The following is a 20,510-nucleotide window of genomic DNA, read 5'->3' as shown; positions in this document are numbered from 1 at the left end:
CTGTCATTAATCATCCTTTGCAATTCGTCTCCTGAATTACTGAGACTGTCCTTCATTCCTTTGAAAATATTGAACTCTTCATATTGGTGATGACTGATAGCACATGAAGGATTTCATCTGCATATGATGTCAACTCTTGTGGGATCTTATGTGAAATGATGGTAAATATTTTTAGCCGCTGAATAACCCTTTCTACATGAATCCTCACAGAAGCAGTTAAATAGGTTACATTCACTTCTGATTCAGTGAATTGGGCACTGGTAGCAAAAGGAGGCATGATGAGGGTAGCATTCTGAGCACCAACCCCTGTCTGAATTCCAGGAAAGCCCTTATCTGCCAGGACTAAGTCTCCTGGCTCGAGCAAATTTATGAACCCAGATTCAATGGTAATTGTGGCATCCGTTGTTCGCCCTCCAAAACCCTTTGACAAGAAAGTCACAAGACCATTAGGGGCAATGCCAATTAGGTATTTTACCGTGTGCCTCCCTTTGTAGTGGGAATACCACAGGTTCTGCTTTGCAACACCAGGTGGCACTTCAGTTTCCAACTCCGTGCAGTCTATAATAACCCTGCAGTTGGGGTAGTGCTGCCTGAAGCTTGGTGGCAACGTGCTGAAGATAGCTTTACGTGATGGCCAGTAAATCCAGTCTTTGCTTGCTGAAAAGATATCCACAAGTAGCCCTTTAAAGATGCGAGCTGCAGTTCTTCTGTGCACGCCGAACAAGACACCAAGCACTGAAAATGGCAGTGCGTGCTTCAGCTTAACTAGAAATAGCAGAAGCTTGTCTTCAATTGACAATTCATTCATCTTTCTAGGCACTGCTGGCAGTAAGCTGAGCAACAAGGCAAAAATTTGAAATGTCACTGCTGTCAAGTCATAAAATGCATCTTCATCATTGCAAAGTGCACTGTACCCTGCGAAAAAAGGCTGCTTGCACACTGGCCCAGTGCTTTTTTCGCAAAAATCTGGATGACAAGAGCTGCCAAGATCTGTGGTGCACACTTCCCTGTGGCTGATGTATGAGGATGCATTTCCATTGCTCACTTCAGAAATAAAAGTGAAGTTTGTGCTGTAGCAAACACCTGTTTCTTCGGTCATTGTTGACACCTGAAATGCAAAAGTACACATAAATCACTAAAACGTTCACATTTAACATCCTTCCCCACCAAAAGATTCTACATACATCAACACGACGAAGACCAACTTCCTCTTCTGTTGCCATGGTGTCACAATCTCCTGCCTCTTCAGTGTCCGGCTGGCTGTCATCATGTAAGGGCTCTGCAGGCATGTCTGCTTCTGCTGGCTCTGCATGTTCCCCAGTGTCGTCAAGCTTTTCTTGCTCCTTTTGGCGCTCCCACCTCTTCCGCTTCCTAGTCGAGCGTGAAATAAACTTAAAGGCAAGTGCAGACCACTCAAACTTTAAAACTCTCAAAATCATATGCACCAGCTTCAAGCGTACGTCTCTTTATAGCTCTCGTACTTTTTTTCCGCGCGTGTACTGAAATTTCGATCTATTTTGCTTCATCTTCCTTCATCACAAAACCTCTGCAGCAGCACTCAGCGTACGCATTGCCGCACGCATAGAATCAACAAAAAACAAGTGTTGTTTTTCTACCAATAAAACACATCCAGCAAACAACGCATCAACACCTACCTGGCATAGCGATCGTCAGAGAGAGGACCCGTTGCAGACTTGTACACGGCCGGAAATATGGAAGGGTAGTAAGATGGGTGCCCCTCCTCATTCGCTTTCACGTTGCCGACGAAGTGTTTACTGCATATTCTCGTGTGACGTGCTGGCATCCAATCTGTTCCATTGTTGCTGCGTATAGTGATTATTTTATTAGGCTTCATTCTGAAGTTAGCAACGAATATAACTGCAGGATGCAACTTACTTTTGTCGGCGAACAAGCGCGATCCAGCGATCACGTCGGCGCAGTTCGTATGGCTTGCTTGGGAAACTGTAAAAGCGGGTCCCGGGCGAATTTCCATATGTGCTGTTGCAGCCGACCACGCAACAATTCGTATTTGACCCCGGCATTCTTCGCAATAAGAGTACGCAGCCCAGCCGCGGCGATTAGATGGCATGCGGACCTGACTGCCAATGCGTGCGACGGCGAGCGTATCCTGTCTCCGCTGCGCGGCTCGCCGCGAGAGGCGCCTCCGTCGGCGCCGGAGTTACGTTCGCCCGTTGCAGGTACATGTGGCGCCGTCTCGCGGCCGAAGAGACAAGCACTGAGTAGGCAGCTCGGCGCGGCCCGACCGGCTCCGCTTCCCGAGGAAGGCGCAAACAGCGAGGTTGTGCAGCTTTGCGGATTTTCTGGAAGCTTTACCTCGGCCATATTACGCCATGGATGTCAGTCGCAGTTGGATTCCCTCTTGAGATCTCGTAGAGGGAAATTTAGTTAATGATGTTGATTGAAGGATTCTTGACGTCTTGCAGATTCGTTTTGCTTAATCACATTGCAAGAGGACACTTTAGGAGAGGTTAACTTTTATAACAATTAAAAGCACAACGGAGGATACAAGCAAGGAGAAAACATATTTACAATTGACTGGCTCGCAGTTCTAGGTGACGAAACCAGCCCTCGGTCCTGCCGAAGCAGCTGGTTTTAAAACCAATGTCCCCGCCCTCGGTGGGAGAATAACCAATCAAGTACTATACAAACATCCACCCAATAACTTATTGGGGAAAGGAAAATACCACAAATCAGCAGTTGGGGAAAGAATAACACAACCAATGAATGATTGGGGAAATAAGGTAACTCATCGCGACACTGTACACATATGCACACTTTCCACCATCACGATTTCGGATAATTATGCTTTCCCGCTGCGAGCTTCGCGAACACTCGCTTTCCCAAGGTCCGGTTGCCGCCAAGTTCGAGGAACGCCATTTCAACTCATCTGTTTCTCGTCGTCGCTCCTCATGCCTGCAGCTAGCGTGACAATATGTCAAAGCATGCCGCTGCAGACATGGTACAAAGAGCCACGCACTGTGGCGCGGGTCAGCCTCGCCGTACACACGTGCACACAGGATGCCGCCTAACGACTCCGTCCATGAGGGGAGTTTGACGTCTCCTGTAATCCCCCGCCATTCGGCGCCTCCCTTCTCCCGCTGGGTTCACTGACCCCTTTCTGTGCGGTTGTGCGGAGGGCCTAAGAAACTACGGCACCGCGAACTTCACTCCTCCCAACCAAGAATGTCACACAGACACTTGTTGTCAGTGGGACATTAAAGTTCAGCCACGGTGTCCAACAACAAAAGTACATACGCACGCACACACACGTGCGTCGGCTGTCCGGTCAGTCCACCAACACGCACACATGCGCCGGCTGTCCGGTCAGTACACCAGCACGCACACATGCGCGCACACAGCGGATATTTCAACCCGCAGACACAAGGCCGGAAACCAATCTGCACATTCCAGAATCCACCATGTCAGATCGGTGCCCCAAACTGGCAGAAATAAATTCTAGCCACCTACATCTCGAAACAACAAATGTTTCTCTAGAGCTTTGTCCAGAAGTTTGGACAAAAATTCCGGATTATCCGGCAAAACACCGGTTCTAAAGGCTGCCGCCACCGTCGGAGCAATAGAGCTCACCTGCTCCCCGCGGGCTACGAAGATTGCTGCTGCCCTCGCGTCTGCATTCTCCACTTCTTTCAATTTTACAGTTCGCTCAGGCCTCTCATCGGCTACTTCGCATGCAGTTTTGCAACGAGATTCAAGCAGCCCTAGCTCTTCGTACAACTGCCCAGAGACGTTCGCTTCAAAGAAAATCGTGTCGTCACGCCTTTTCTGACAACTGCCTTCACCAGCTTGATGCCGCACTTCTGGCAATGAAACATACTGTGTCTCCTCCACGCTGATACCCACAGGGACAGATGCATTATCCCAATCCTGCAGTTCCTTATCAGCTTCGAAAACCATTGCAGCGAACAAACGCGCATTCCTTCCTTTCTCGGCATCAAATGCAGCCTCATCGCTCGTTGATAGCTCACAATCTGCTGCAGAAACTTTTGCAGCTACCGAATTGGCCTCAAGCTCCACTGGAGCCTCAGGTTTGTCTTGAACAGACTCATGCGCAGTTTTGAAATCGTCTTCAAAACATGCTCTCTCATTTGCTACATATAGCTGCTCCCTGTCTGGCTGCTCTCGCAGCAAGTGTGTCTCAGGTGTTTCCAACTTCCCTACACCTTCAGCTATAGCGTCTGCTGTCACTGCGCAAAGTGTCCGCTCCGGCTGGCTTACCAATTCATCTTTGACAGCCAGCTTACCTTCGCCTTTCGTTACAGCTGCCCCAGAGTTTGCGCCAACCTGTTCTGGCTCAATGCTGAACTCCTGTTCACAAACAAAACACTCGTGTGCCTCCTGGGTCTCCTCTGTCTCAGCTTGCTCTGACAAGCAGCGCTTCAAAGGCGCGACTAACGCCCCTATGCCCTCAGCCATCTCTCCTGGCACGGCACACACGGTTGGGCCCTGCTGCCTAACCGCTGCAGCTTTCACACCTATAGCCACTGGCACACAGGTCATTCTCAATACGGGAACATGCTGTTCTCGCTTCGATTTCGGACAGTCAATCATTAGATGCCCAAATTCCATGCAGTGAAAACATTGAACTGCAGCGAATAACATCTCGCTACCAGCTTTCGTTCCCTGTCCTACTTTCAACTGCATCTGTGCGAGCTTTATCTTTTCTCGCTCAATTATGAGTTTCAAATTCTCAATTTCAAGCAGCTTTTCTGCCTCCTCAATCTCCAAACATCGCATCTTGCCCTCCCAATTACACCGTACGGCAGCCATCTCCCTTTTCCGTGCTATCATTTATAGCACGAAAACACTACACCGACATGGTGAATTCGGAGGAAGCAGAAAGGTCTCCTACCTCGCAGGTTGCTTTCCTCTGCCACGGTAGTCACGTCGCCCTGAGTGACGACAGCGGGCTCCTTGATGCGGATGAGTTGAGTTGAGCCCCGGCTCTCACAGCAGCTCGCTGACTTGTCCTGCCTCGTTTGACTTGCTGGTCTCCTGGTTCTTCTCTTGAACCTCAACGGGGACGCCTGGTTCCTTCCGCAGCTCACGGACTAGGCACCTCCACGACACGTCGGTCGCCTGGCTCCTTCAGCTCCTCGCCGACTTGAGCCTCCCACGTCCCGTTGACAATGACCAGCAGTCTCATGAAGCTTTCAACGTCGCTCTATGACGCTGACGTTCCTCCTTTAGGACGTACCGCTCTGCAGCTTGTCCACCGACTTGATCCTCCGCCCCTCCGTCAGATACCTCGAGCAGGAAGACGTAGCAAATCCTGTCGGCTGCGCCAGTTGGATTCCCTCTCTTGATCTCGTAGAGGGAAATTTAGTTAATGATGATTGTTGTAGGATTCTTGACGTCTTGAAGATTCGTTTTTGCTCAATCACATTGCAAGAGGACACTTTAGGAGAGGTTAACTTTTATAACAATTAAAAGCACAACGGAGGATACAAGCAAGGAGAAAACATATTTACAATTGACTGGCTCGCAGTTCTAGGTGACGAAACCAGCCCTCGGTCCTGCCGAAGCAGCTGGTTTTAAAACCAATGTCCCCGCCCTCGGTGGGAGAATAACCAATCAAGTACTATACAAACATCCACCCAATAACTTATTGGGGAAAGGAAAATACCACAAATCAGCAGTTGGGGAAAGAATAACACAACCAATGAATGATTGGGGAAAGAAGGTAACTCATCGCGACACTGTACACATATGCACACTTTCCACCATCACGATTTCGGATAATTATGCTTTCCCGCTGCGAGCTTCGCGAACACTCGCTTTCCCAAGGTCCGGTTGCCGCCAAGTTCGAGGAACGCCATTTCAACTCATCTGTTTCTCGTCGTCGCTCCTCATGCCTGCAGCTAGCGTGACAATATGTCAAAGCATGCCGCTGCAGACATGGTACAAAGAGCCACGCACTGTGGCGCGGGTCAGCCTCGCCGTACACACGTGCACACAGGATGCCGCCTAACGACTCCGTCCATGAGGGGAGTTTGACGTCTCCTGTAATCCCCCGCCATTCAGCGCCTCCCTTCTCCCGCTGGGTTCACTGACCCCTTTCTGTGCGGTTGTGCGGAGGGCCTAAGAAACTACGGCACCGCGAACTTCACTGTCGCACTCGGAAAAAAAAACCAACCGGAGATACTGTTGCGTGAAGGACTGTCATACCCGAGAAGGGAACGGAGACGTGAAGCTGTTTCGTTTCCCTGCAAGGCCGTACGGGTCAACCCGGCGACTGAAGTGGATCGTCGCAGTGCGTCGTGTCAAGGAAGTTTGCACTGGTGTTATAATTCACGCGAAGCTAAGAGGAGAAAAAAAGTATAAATGTGGAGCGGCTGAATGAAGCTATAATATTGAGCGTTCATTAAATTCTCCGCTAGTAGTACTCTTGCTTGGTATCGTCGAATTGCGGTCGCGCTCTCGCGTTAAGAAGCCGTTTTTCTGGTTCTGTCAGAACAACGGTCTTCAAATCAGGATTCGTCGCGTTCGAAAGCAGGGCTCTTGGTCGCGGTTTTGTCCTATACTGGTACTGAAGTACGTGCGCTCAACGTTAGCGCGTACGTGTCGATCGAGGTACCATGAATTAAAGGCAGCACGCCTCGCGGGGTGAGTCGCAGGTGATTAATTCAGGTCCCACTCCCGTATGTCGTTCCCTTATGTGTTTGCCCGTCTCGCGCAGATTTACATGCTTTGCCTAAGGGGTGAATTGATTTTGCAGTGCTGTGTGTCATACAAATTTGGTTGCATTATATTTGAGTGGTGAAGACTTCTTCAACTGCAGCCCAAATGACAACACAAAAATATGTTCAAAGCACTTTGTCCGTGGTGAAAAGAGTACCATTGAAACGCATACCGGTTATCTCCCGACAAGCAAGGTCATGCATGAAACTGCCCTAACATTATTAACAACCTGAATTCAGCTGTAAACACCTGGATACCACGGTAGTCATAAAGAGGCTCACTGTGTGGTTGCTTGGACGTTCAGTCTGGGCTCGATAGATGCAATTCTTTCTGTACACCCACCACTGTTTACTGTGCTTTCGATTACACGCTACGGGAAAAATTCACGTATTCACGGGTCCCGTGCATCTAAACTTTGTCCCTTTGTTTTTCAAAATCTATTTTCCATATCAGTTACCAATGCAAAGCGACGAGACGGTTGCTTACACATGCACTGTACATGCACAAGTTGAACGTCGTACACGTGTTTGCCCCGCTGAGACTGACACTTCGCCGAAATTTCAGCGCCATCCGTTTCCTTCACTGAGTGCACATGGTTGCTCTCGTAAAGGCGACATCCTTTTTAGAGCTCCGGTCGCCGAAAATACACACCGATGGCATCAAGAGGCTTGAATCCGCAATATAAAACAACCGACATTTTCAAATTCGTACTGGGCATGCACGCCGAAAAGAATGACCGCCTACCCAGTACCAAAAAAACATATGGTGGCGGCGCTGTAAGCAGCGCGACAGCGGCGCCGCCTGGCTATTGCAGGTTGCCTATACAGACGCCGCTGTTCGAGGCGGCGTACGCGGCGGCGGAGTTCGTGGCAATGGGCGACTCCGAGCACGCACCCTGCATCCCTCAGCGCCTCCGACGACTGGAGCGTGGCCGTCCACTGCGGTCGTAGGCGGGAAGGACCGTCAAAGATCCCCCACCCTCTTGCTGCGAGTGGTGATGGAACGAAGCCAATCGCACTCTTGGTTGCCTCCGTCGAAATTTGCGCCTAGCCTCTGCATCCGTGAAAACACTTACTTATAATAAGGGAGTAATTATACTCATTGACGTCCACCCGAGCGCAGCCATACGGCTACAAAGGAAAGCTATACAGCTTTCTCAGAAACTTCGTAGTTAAAGAAAAATTCGTCCTGGTCCGGGGATTGAACCCGGGACCACTGCTTCACCGGAGCAGTCGCTCTACCAATTGAGCTAACCGGGACAGCAAGCTTATGGTAGGGCGAGAGCGAATTGATCAATAACTCGAAGTGGGAACAGTGTTGACCAAATGTTTAGGGGATTCCCCCAAGGTGGAGTAGATTTGTAATAAGGGAGTAATTACTCATTGACGTCCACCCGCGAGGGCGATCGCTTCAGCGGAGGTTAATTCTGTGGCAAGGACAGAGGCTGACGTAAGTGGAATGTTTGTACTGTCTATGGCAACACAGGCGAATGTCTGTGGGCGGGCATAGGGGTGTTTTATATACTCCATATAAATGGAGTATTTCACTTACTCCTTTATACAAGGGAGGTATTTAGGTGTACAAGGGAGTAAATATTTACTACAAATAGATCCCAAAAATGGCGTCATGTTTATTTATCCTCATTCAGGCTCATTCTTAAAGCAGTGCTAGCGGCGGAAACGGGCAGTAGCTTCGAGGGCCGCCGGCAACCCAACTAGGGAAACTGCACCACCCTAATGTGACCCCGCGTCTCGCGTTTTCGCCGTCGGCAAGCACAGCCACGGCGTAGGCGGAGCCGTCTGCACTTGCTGTACGATCTCGTTTGGTTGGCTGTGTTCGCATATAAACAAATGTAACATTAGAATCAACAGTTTAAAACCGAAAAAGAGTTGTAGGGTAGTTTTCATGGCCATGCAACACGCTATATTTGACTAAAAACCACAGAAGAATAAGTCTAAAGTGAAAACACCCCTGAGGGTGGTTTGGTATATGGCAGTATTTGCTTTCATTATTTACTTCAAGGCTTGGCTTCTCAATATGACTGAGGAAAAATTAACATCATCAACTCAATCAAGAGCTCAGCGTTGAAACTATATTCTACCACAGTTCTATGTTCATGCAACGCAACACAATCTGCTGCACCACAGGAACCACACTAAAAAAGCTGTAAGAATTAGGCCTAAGCGGGGCTGTAACGGGGTGGCGACACTAACAAAGGAAGGCCAGGTGTGGTTAGAGCGCTGGAGGCTTCACAGGAGCAGTTCATTTATATAGCTTACTGTTGTAAAAAATGGCGACGAGCCGATATCTTACACCGCGGCAGGCGCCCGTGAAGGAGCAGAAGTGAGCAGAGATCCAGGGACGATGGTAACCAAGCGGTCATCACTCACCGCCATTATCAGACGGCTGACCACAAGCAGACGAGACGCTAGGTGGCGGGGCGGATTGCATAAAATGGTTTTTTATTACTCCATTGAGGACTTTGGGTGCATTAGGACCAAGAAACTCCATATAAAAAAGGGTAGTTAGTTCTGTGGCAAGGTCAGAGGCTGCCATACCTCATACCTCATGTCTTTATACCTCATTACTGAGTGCAGAGTCAAAAGGGTCATTTATCACATTTTTACTCCGTATTGATGGAGTAAATGTTTCTGCATATGGAGTTTAAAGGTGGACACACACCATTTGAACTCCCATTTTGGTTTATTTTTGTTTACAATGTCTTCGGCAGGCGGCGCGCGTTGGTCAGGCGATGCAGAACTGTGCAAGTGAGGTGTTTCCATCGGCAATAGTTGTCTAGCAGAGGCATGGTCCCGAAGGGAGGAGAGCACAGGCTAGGCCGATTCTCCAGGGTCCAGGCGAAATAAGGGGGGGGGGGGGGGGGGGGGTGAGCTGTAAAGCGGCGAGTGGCTATAGCTTTGTTTGAAACAGAAAGCTTCACGGCGTCGTCTGTTGGCTGCAATATTAATTGACCGGGCAAGTCAAGTGACAAGCTCTATGGGCGTCACCACAGTAGATGCAGCGAAGCTCGCATTCATGAAGGGTTTCGAAAGGGTTCTCTCCGGTAGGAAACTGCTGCCCGCAGTCCTCACAACAGGCAAAGGTGCTTGCATAGAGACACCGTCCATGCGATGACCGGTGATTTTACAGGCAGTTGGTGCACATAACAAACAGCTCGTGTACGTTGTGGCTGGATCTGCGCGACGAGGCCAAACAGGCATCTCGCGGAAAAGGTGGGCCATGAATTAGGTACTATCAACAGGGTGGTGGCAGAAGTCCCAATGCAATGAGCAGAGAGAAGCGTGAATCCAGCGAGGCGCTGGTTTCCCTTTCCCCAGGGTGCCACCGCGCGCGGCAACATTTGAAGCGGGTGGCCGGCTCGGTCGCTGGTTGGACCTCGCGGACTGCCGTCGAGTGCTGCCTTCGGATTGGACAGTTTTGAGTGACCACCGTTCCTCAGGCTTTATAAGCCCCACCGCTGCCGCTTGGATGGCAGCTACAGCTCAGGAAGTGACAGACCCACCGTGAGACGAGTGCTGCTCACGGGTGGAGTCGGATGGTGTGACGCGGTGGTGTCTCGCTGATCGTCGCATCGCTGTGCGAGAACAGTCGCGTCGTGTAGCTCTCGGCCCCCGTGCCGATGTTGTACTATGTTATGCCCTGTACATAGTGTATAAAGCGTTTTTCTTGATCTCACCGACGCCGGACTCGGAGTCTTCGCTACCGCCAGGAGAGCTGGCAGCGCACAGCCACGAAACGGGTGGCGAGCGCTACGGGACCACCTCTATGGCGCAACAGGATCTTCAACGTGCACTGACATCGCACAGTACACGAGGCACTAGAATTTCGCCTCGATCGAAATTCAGTCGCTGCGGCCGGGATCGACCCCGCATCTTTCGGGTCAGCAGCCAAGCGAGTTAGCACTGAACCGCGACGGGGCCTACATCTGCACCTGTTTGCGTCAGTTTGTTTCCAATTGTGGGTGTACTAACCGCCATATTCGGATTGCTAGCTGCAGTAACAGGTACCCGCTGTGCTATTATGGTGCGAACATTTCCATATAGCACTGCCGCGGTGGCTCAGTGGTTATGGCGTTCGGCTGCTGACCCGAAAGACGCGGGTTCGATCCGGGCCGCGGCGGTCGCATTTGGATGGAAGCGAAATTCTATAGACGCCCGTCTACTTTGCGATGTCAGTGCACGTTAAAGAACCCCAGGTGGTCGAAATTTCCGGAGCCCTTCACTACGGTGTCCCTCATAGCCCGAGTCGCTTCGGGACGTTACACCAAAAAAAAAATAAAAAACAATTTGCATATAGCATCTGTTTTTTCTGAGTTTTGATTTCGATTTTCTGTCTAGGTTGCTGTCTAAAAACGAAGTTGCTTACAACCCGGTGGGCTGGTTGTAATGACGTCAAAAGTTAACGTGTCCTCTCTCGACTAATCAGTGAATTTGGTCTCTGGCATCAGCGGGGTTTTGTGTGACAGCATCTGTAATGCAATTGCATTAAAATATCCTTGGTATCTTCCTAAGCGCTGTAGCGGCCCAGGTTCTCTGTCACACTGCGCAACAATGCCTCAACTTCCTCTTCATGTACAGGGCTGTATTCATTGTTGTATTGCGCTTCCTGCCTGCTATTGCCTTTGCATTTAGCTAATTCTGTTATTGCCTTGTCAAATCTATATATCTATTGTATAAATACACAGGTTCCAAATTAGTTCCTTTCTTCTTACATTTTTTCCATTTATATATTCCATGGTTGCCTTATAAATGCGTTTTTGCTTATGTGCATATATAACCAATGTTCAACAGTTGTATTCCCCCCTATGTAATGCCCGAAAGGGCCCTTAGGGTAAAAAATGGCTGAGGCTTAGCTAAGGTTAAGCCTTGTCAGATGCGAAGCATATTGATGGCTAGGCTTGGTAATACATGGCTTTCCTTGATTGAATACTTGGTCATTTTAATACAACCACTAGAAGCCTACGTCGTGGGGGAAGACAACGGCATGGCTACAGCGGAACGCCGACTAACCCCGAGACGCGCGTTGGGTGGGCGCCTGGATTGCCACGGAAGCCGCGTCCGCCTGCCCGGTGGAGCGAGCGTTTCACCTACACCGAGTGTGAACGCGCGTTCGAAATGCGCGGGAATGCCGCTCGAGGACATTCCGGCCTCTGTGCGATGGCATCGTTCTCCCTCTCCCAGCGCGTGACGGCGATCTGTCGTGACGTCATCGTGTCACGTGTTGGTCGCGTACAGCTCCGAGCGACGGCGCGAGGTGGGGGACTGTTTCTCATCTGTCATGACGTCATCGTGTCACGTGGTGTGACGTCATCGTGTCACGTGGTTGGACGCGTACAGCCACGGTGACGGCGTGGGGCATAGCTCTAGCAATATGCTTCGCATAATAAAACATCTCTGCCTCTCCCGTAACCGAGAGTAGAGTAAGCATGAAATGTTTACGGGCCTAATGTCATCTCGGTGGACACCCGAACCGCACCGTACAGGAAGGGAGGAACGCCACCACCCGTTCAGCGCGATGCCTTGCCATTTGAACGCAAGGTTTTTTGATGAAAGGAAATGGCGCAGTAATTCCCTGCCATCTCGGTGGACACCCGAACCACACCGTAATGGAAGGGAGGAACGCCGCCACCCGTTCGGCGCGATGTCTTGCCCTTTGAACGCAGCGCTTCTCCCCCGGGCCCCTGTGCGCCTGCGCGGCTTTGCTTCGATGCGCGAAACCCCTAAGAGATCACGTATGACAACGAAGTGTATCGTGGCATTTATGTGCTTTTTGCACGCGTTATTAGAAATCGGAAATTATAATTCCGTGCATTATCAAACCCACAGCTCCACTGATATCTTGATAAACATTGAGAAGGCACTGGCAGCAGTTATTTTTTGTCTCGTTTGGAGACCAACCGGCGCTTGCATGCCGGTCGCGTAGGAGGGCTTAGAGAGTCTCGTTAAATCTCGTTAAGTCTCGCACGGTGCCCGGATGTTCTCGTTTCAGAGCCCGGATGAGTGGATTTCAGTGCCCGGATGAATGGATTTCAGTGCCCGGATGATGGCTCTCGGTCTCGGCGTGACGTCACCACACTGCCGACAACGGGGGCTAAAAGCATTTCATGCTTAATAAATAAATATCGCTGCTACACTTTCACATTGGGCTCTCCCTGCCCAGGACTACCCGGGCAACCGCAACCACGTGCCGCCCAAGCCCCTGGCCGACGTGTTCGAGGCCCTCGCCGCCGCAATCTATCTGGACTCGCACCAGGACCTGGGCACGATGTGGCGCAGCGTGTTTCCGATGCTGAGACCGCATATCGACCACGAGGTTGCCAGCGTAGCTGCAGCCTCAGCGCTGTACTTCTCCTGAACAAAGGAGACCGTTCTCACGCAGCTCCCCTTGCTTGTGTTTAGTCCACCCAGGGGCTTTTCCACACGAAAAGTAGGCGTACGCGGCGCGCAGTAATACCTCAGCTAGTTCCAGCTTCCCGGGGAATACCATTTGAACGGTCTCTACTTCCGTCGCTTTTCATCGGTTCGGTTCGCCCCGTGGGTTATGTTTAGGGCAGAATACCTAAAAGACTCGTGATTGACGCTCAAGCACGTAATGCAAAGCGGTCGAAATACACCCGCATGGTGATGCCTGAACAAAGATTACCGACATCGTAATGCAGACTCTTCGAGCGAACTGATGCTCTGTTTCTACGGTCTTGTGTGGATGCGATCAGTTCCGTATGTCTAATATCTCTAACACTAGAAACAGCTCAAGGAAGCACTACAAATTAATTTAATCCGAGAAACGTTAGCCAAACCAGAACGGCCTCATTACACGAGCCCGACTCTGAACTACAGCTCCGTCCTGACCCCCTGCGCTACAACTGCGCTGATCCTGACTGAAATCTTCAACACTGCCTTCTTTGCTGTTCTGTTGTCCAGTGCACCTTCACCCTATGCCCTTCAACCTCGCATAGCTGTCGTCGGTGCTTCTTAAAGACTGATTCATCTTTTTCAGCCAGGCGCAATATTTATTAGGCTCTTGAAATGCACTGTTCAGTAAAATCTCCTAATCCTTCGCTCTTTCGTGCAAAAATCAAGCCGTTACATGGGAACAACAGAAATGTACGAATCTTATGGAACGCTGCCTATATTGAAAACTTTTGTGCAAATTAGTCCGCACTTCACCTGGGAGTAGCGCAGGAAGGTCCATCGGGCCGTACTACGTTGACATAGAGCATCAGTAGTGCTGCCGCACATTTAGTGTAGTATGCAGGATATGCTCCTACCAACCAAGGCGGCAATTTAACCTTCTGCTGTCTCTTTCCACATGCGCGCCGGCTTGTGCCATTGCACCTTGAACCAGGAATGCATAACGCCGGGCAGAATAATGCTCTATCTCCGTAGCGCATTGCTGCTGCGCCTGACAGTCCCGAAAATGAATAGACAGTGAGTGACTCGACCGAACTTCTTTGGTTCTGTCCGGGCTGAAACTCGATCGATTTAGTGGCTATGACACTCTTACTATCCGTCCTGTCACTAAATGCGAGTACGCCAGTACAGCCACTAACTTACCGCCAATATCAACTGCATGATTTATAAATCGGTTCTGTCCTCCGAGCGACTTGCATTACACTGTTCTCTCGGAGCATACAGTAGTCGAATCTCACTCAGCTGTCCACTCTTCCTTCGCTGCAAGTTTCTCGCATGCAACCTCAGATTGACACCTTTACCACTCCACCTATCTGGAATTGTTTATCGGTTGTCCGCGGCCGAAGGTAAGGTTTTTCTGAGGGAGTTTAACATCCAAAAACGGCTCAGGCTATGAGGGACGCCGTAGTGGAGGGCTCCGGAAATTTCGACCACCTGGGGTTCTTTAACGAGCATTGACATCGCGCAGTACACGGGGCTGTAGAATTTCGCCTCCAGCGAAGTTCGACATCCACAGCCGAGATCGAACCCGCGTCTTTCTCGTCAGCAGCCGAGCGCTGTAGCCACCGCGGCGACCTCGAAGGCAAGGAGATCAACACACAAGTGCTCGGCTTTCTTGATTTGTTTATTTATTATTAGATCAAATGCCCCATGAATAATTGTATTCGGCATTCTATGAGAGATGGGCTAAGAGTTTAAATGAAAAAAAAAATCGATTACAGCCTTCAACTGTTGCGGATAAGAGTGGAGCGCAGAGTATTGGCAGATAGTTCCATTCAGGAGCAGTTTTTACGAAGAATGAGCGAAGATGAGATAGTGTGTGCTGGAGTAGTGTGTACGGCTTGATAAGCAATGGGCTGGCAAGGTGAGCAAAGATACTCTAATGATTACAGGAGAGGTAAGCCTGGCTGTCAACCTAGCATGCTACTCCAGGAGATTGAAACATGAAGTAGTGTATGATTAATTTGTGAATGAGGCAAAGTCTAAATATGAAACGCCTCAATCAATTCACGAGTAGCAAAATGAACTTGTGATTTAAGTGCAGTGACGCTGGAGGGATAAGTGTATTGCACAAAAATAAACCTGGGTGTGCGATTTTGAACTGATACGAGGACGTTGGAAAGGTTAGAGTCATGATGATCCCAGTCTGAGCACGCGTAGTCTAATTTAATCCTGGCAAATGTGTGCTAAGTTGACATTTTAACCGAGGCAGAGGTGAGTAACAAATTTCTACGTAGGCAACAGAGTGCGATCGGCTTCGTTAGTAATGTTCGTTGCATGCGCAGACCGAGTGTGTTAGAAAAATTTTTGGCGGAATTTTGTATCACTCAGCAGGTGATATTTCCAAGCCACATCGGGCATACTAATGGTTGACAGAGCGGGAGGTGATTAAAACAGGCAATAACGTCTTATTAGTACTAAGGCTATTAAACATTTATGGCACTTGGTTTCGACGCGTTTAAGTCATCTTGAAGTATCCGAGACTCAGAGCTGCTATGAATGTGAGGGTAGTTTACGCAGATGTCTGCAAATAGGAGCATGTGAGAAGCGTTATTATCGTGCAGGTAATCAATTTAGATTAGAAAGGGCAAGGTTTCGAGTACAGTGCCTTGGGGTACACCAGAGAGGTATAGAGAGCAAGTTCACGAGAGTTTGTTGGTGCACTCATATCGGTGTTGGTGCACTCACTCACTCACTCACTCACTCACTCACTCACTCACTCACTCACTCACTCACTCACTCACTCACTCACCCACTCACTCACTCACTCACTCACTCACTCACCCACTCACTCACTCACTCACCCCCTCGCTCACTCACTCACTCACTCACTCACCCCCAGCACCTTTAGTGGTTAATCCAAATCAGCGCTTGAAGACACGCATAGCAAGGTGAGACGCACACACACACCTGCTCTGAAATAACAAAAGAATAATTCGTGAAGCATTGCTCCCTACTACAGTGCAGATAAAACAATCAACAATCAGTCCCGTCACATGTTCCTTCGTACCCTTCAACTGCCGCCGCCGCGGTGGCTCAGTGGCTATGGTGCTCAGCTGCTGGCCCGAAAGACGCGGGTTCGATCCCGGCCGCGGCGGCTGAATTTCTTTCGAGGAAAAATTCTAGAGGCCCGTGTGCTGTGCGATGTCAGTGCACGTTAAAGAACCCCAGGTGGCCGAAATTTCCGGAGCCCTCCGCTACGGCGTCTCTCATAGCCTGAGTCGCTTTGGGACGTTAAACCCTATAAACCAAACCAAACCAAACCTTCAACTGCCCATAAAAAAATTCCCCTTCCTTCGCTTCGCAGGGATAGGGGCGCAACGCAATCTCAACGCAATGCGGTTGACATGTGGGAGAACTTCTTCTGCGCATGCGTCCATGGGTACTCGGTGTTTCTTTTTTACAGCCTTTGGTCTCTTCTCCGGAAGCTTTGTTATTTTAGTAATTTTTTACAACTTCTCAGGTGCCGAAAAAACCACCTTTGTTTTTACCCGAGAGGCAATTCTTTTCCCGTTCTGGGATATTTTATAGATATATGAGATCGCCAGTATCTCTTACCTTACTCTAGCTGAATATTTGATTGTTGTTTGCCTACGATGAAGATTCTTAAGTACACCATCTGCCACCGAGATCAATGCATAGGAAGGATATATACCCCACACCTTTCAGTCTCTTTGCTCGCTGCCTAAAACTTTAATCAGCAATAGGTGGGCTTGATTTTGCAAGGGCATTACTACAAAATAATTTCACAATCGCCCTCATTACCAGCTTCGAATGCGCCGGACGAAAAGTGTGCACGTTTGTGTCGCCTAAAGGCTGGTACATCCAACATGCATGATATTCAGAGAGAAGAAGCGAATGCCGCTATCAGGCATTGCTTCTGCAATCGGCCAGCTAATAAACGGTCTCAATGAGTAAGGACAATATCACTTTAAACTGGCGCGATACATTACGCGATGCAGACTCGCTGTTTTTTTTTTTTTACTGTAAACTACGCCATTCCAAGTGGCACACTTAGAGCAAGATGAACAGTGAGCAATTCAAGAAAACTATCCACAAACACTTAGACATTCCTGCTGCGCTTTCAAACGGTGCATTTCCAAACTGATCGATGGCTTTCCCCATGCACTGAATCATTTGATGATGCGGTAGGGGATAAAACAACTCTCATGTCAAAAGAATACGCTTGCAAACTTCCCTCTGTGTGCCCCTTCAGAAAAGTAAAAACCTGGAAAGAAATATTTGACTGGAAAGGGGTCATGTTAGTAAGGAGCTTAAGTTTGCCTTTAAGAAAATTTGCAATTGATTTTTGCCAAGTTCTCGACTCTGATACTATAACCCTTAGTGGGCATCTTGTTTTGTGGGTCCTAACTGTGAATATCATTTTTAGATTGCTGCTCTCACTTTTTTCTGTACTTGAAACGAGACTTGTCAATTCCAATTTCTTGCAAAGCGTCTTCCCTTCTGCTTTCAGCTTGAGCAAGGAGTCATCGGGAAGATTTTCGTTAACTTCACTAACGGCATCCAAAACCTTTGCTCCAAACATTTATTTCGTTAAAAGTACGAATCCGCCATCTTTGCCCGCTGGTAGTAAATCCAGAGACTGTTCACGAAGGCACTAAATGGCCCGTCCTAATGGAAGACTCGTTTTCGCCGCCGATGGAAGCAACATGCCAATGGCAGCTGTCGAGATAAGTTCGTTAGCTGCCATCGCCCTCTTTTCTTTACAGCCCGCTTGACTCCCCTAGGTCATGACCGCGCGCCGTCAAAACCGGGTCTGATCAAGGTTCAAAGCCGCTTCAAGTCTTTTTGATGAAATAAGCCTTTGGCTCAAAATACAGATAATCTGCGTAAGCCTTGCAAACAAAGTACAAGCAAGCAGAGACCACCACATAAGTTCACTTTGCTCGTCTACAAAAACCCCGGCTATCACGGCTCACTTGCTGAAACAACACGCCTGAGGACCGCTGTCGCTAGGTCTCCTCTGCTGTTTGCACCTGTTATGACAATGTTTTGAATCAATTATGTCTCTGGCTTCCGTTACTCATTATTTGACGCACATCGGACACCACGGGCAGCATTTTCAAACGACTCATTCCAGTTTACATTTCTTTTGGTCCTCACGCCAATCCCCACGAAAACAACAAGACGAAGTCAAGCAAACCCAGTCAGTCTGGTGTTGCGCCGTAGCTATCCATTCTCTTCCTGCCGCATCCAGTCCCGCCGAGCCACAAGGAACAGGCTGCACCGATTCGTCGCACAAATGATGCCCAGGTTTTGTTTCACCGAGACGGAATTTATACCGATATTTAAGGCGCGTCAAACACATCGTGATGCGCTGTGATTCACCAACGTCGACGCCGGTCGGCTGGTGTGACATGGCTCGGGACGCGCTGAAGCAGATGGCATCGTGGGTGTGTTGTAGCGACGATTAGTGTGACGTCTTCTATTGCAATTCGGAACTAAGAAGGAAATTTCCTTGATAAACAATCCTTGGAGCAATGGCAGCAACCTATTACCGATGACGTAGGTGCAATCATCATCATCAGCCTGACTACGCCCACTTCAGGGCAAAGGTCTCTCCCATGTCTCTCCAATTAACCCTGTCCTTCGCCAGTCACGGCCGCTGTATCCCCGCAAATTTCATAATCTCCTCCGCCCACCTAACTTTCTGCCGCCCCCTGCTACGTTTGCCTTCTCTTGGAATCCACTCCGTTACCCTTCAGGACCAGCGGTTATCTTGCATTCGCATTACATGCCCTGCCCAAGCCCATTTATGCTTCTTGACTTCGACTAGGATGTCATTAACCGACCCTTATATATAGCCTTCATTGATTACGAGAAAGCATTTGACTCAGTGGAAACCTCAGCTGCAGCTGTAAACCGCCTGGCATCTGCCATGGCCCTGGCAGGTGCACGACTGCAGGTGCAGTGGGGTTGAATCTGATGTTCTTACAAAAGATCAACGCCATATCCTGAACGGCCTCAATTATGGGGCATTCGCCCATCAGTTCTTCGGATGCATGCTCGTTACCAAGAAATCGGGATAGCTGTCTGTAGTTCGTTTGTCATACGTTTTGTATGTCAAATTACTAATGGCTGCATTGCATTTTGTGAAACAAATACGTGGTGCTAGCGAAGATGCGATCACAGAACCTCATTATTCGTGCTGTGTAGCATTAGACCACTCGGCTAAGCCGTTGCGTGAACGTGTGTGTGTAGAGAGAGAAAGAGAGAAAGAACTTCATTTGACCAAAAGATTTGGCGTACTCAGGTCCCTCGGTCCCCGCACGACCGCACTGCACTACACGTCCATGAAGTTCATGGAGTGACCGCATTGGACGTGGATGCATTGGCTTTGTAATCCTGCAGTGTTTGATTTCATGATCGCTTTGAAAAAATGTCATTTTTGCAAAGAGAGAATTAAGCAACAGAAAGCACTGTCACTGTTTTATTTTGACTCCTCTACAGCAGCGTGATTGAAGCTCTAGACTCTTCAAAAGTCGTGTGCTTATCACCCGAAAGCTTATATTAAATTTCGTGCTATCGACTGACACCCATTGTTCAAGTTTTGATTGGTTTTCGTGCAAGCGTTACCCGAAGGATCTAGATGCCGCGGGTTTGATCCCGGCCGCGGCGGTTGAATTTCTTTGGAGGAGAAATTCTAGAGGCCCGTGTACTGTGCGATGTCAGTGCACGTTAAAGAACCCCAGGTGGTCGGAATTTCCGGAGCCCTCCACTACGGCGTCTCTCATAGCCTTAGTCGCTTTGGGACGTTAAACCCCATAAACCATAAACCATAAACCATAAACCTAGATGCCGCTGGAATTGGACGAGGGCGGATTGTCACCTAACATCGTGTGCTTCCAGCGTTGTCCTGTGTACTTCTCCTCCTTGTGAATGCGTCCTTTTCGCTGGTTTTCTACATACCATGCACCAACTGGCCCAACAAGCTACGCTTCTTCAATATCGTGTGCTTATCACCCGAAAGCGTATATAAAGTTTCGTCGTATCGACTGACACCCATTGCTCAAGTTTTGAATGGTTTTCGTGCAAGCGTTACCCGAGGGATATAGATGCCGCGGGTTCGATCCCGGCCGCGGCGGTTGAATTTCTTTGGAGGAGAAATTCTAGAGGCCCGTGTACTGTGCGATGTCAGTGCACGTTAAAGAACCCCAGGTGGTCGGAATTTCCGGAGCCCTCCACTACGGCGTCTCTCATAGCCTTAGTCGCTTTGGGACGTTAAACCCCATAAACCATAAACCATAAACCTAGATGCCGCTGGAATTGGACGAGGGCGGATTGTCACCTAACATCGTGTGCTTCCAGCGTTGTCCTGTGTACTTCTCCTCCTTGTGA

General features: G+C 49.3%; 1 protein-coding gene across 1 annotated transcript; it reads right to left on the bottom strand.

Moving 5' to 3' along the window:
• Positions 1 to 1,099, bottom strand: LOC149367092 (uncharacterized). The gene has a single exon (XM_089566485.1). It carries the CDS (start codon positions 1,097 to 1,099, stop codon positions 53 to 55), a length of 1,047 nt encoding a protein of 348 aa, XP_089422611.1. The 3' UTR covers positions 1 to 52.
• Positions 1,100 to 20,510: the final 19,411 nt, after the last annotated feature.

This window comes from Amblyomma mixtum, chromosome 1 (genome assembly GCF_055824585.1).
Source record: "Amblyomma mixtum isolate Tamu chromosome 1, ASM5582458v1, whole genome shotgun sequence".
NCBI classification, from domain to species: domain Eukaryota; kingdom Metazoa; phylum Arthropoda; class Arachnida; order Ixodida; family Ixodidae; genus Amblyomma; species Amblyomma mixtum.
Note: the sequence above shows the minus strand (reverse complement) of the source record. Positions and strands in the feature narration are given on the sequence as shown.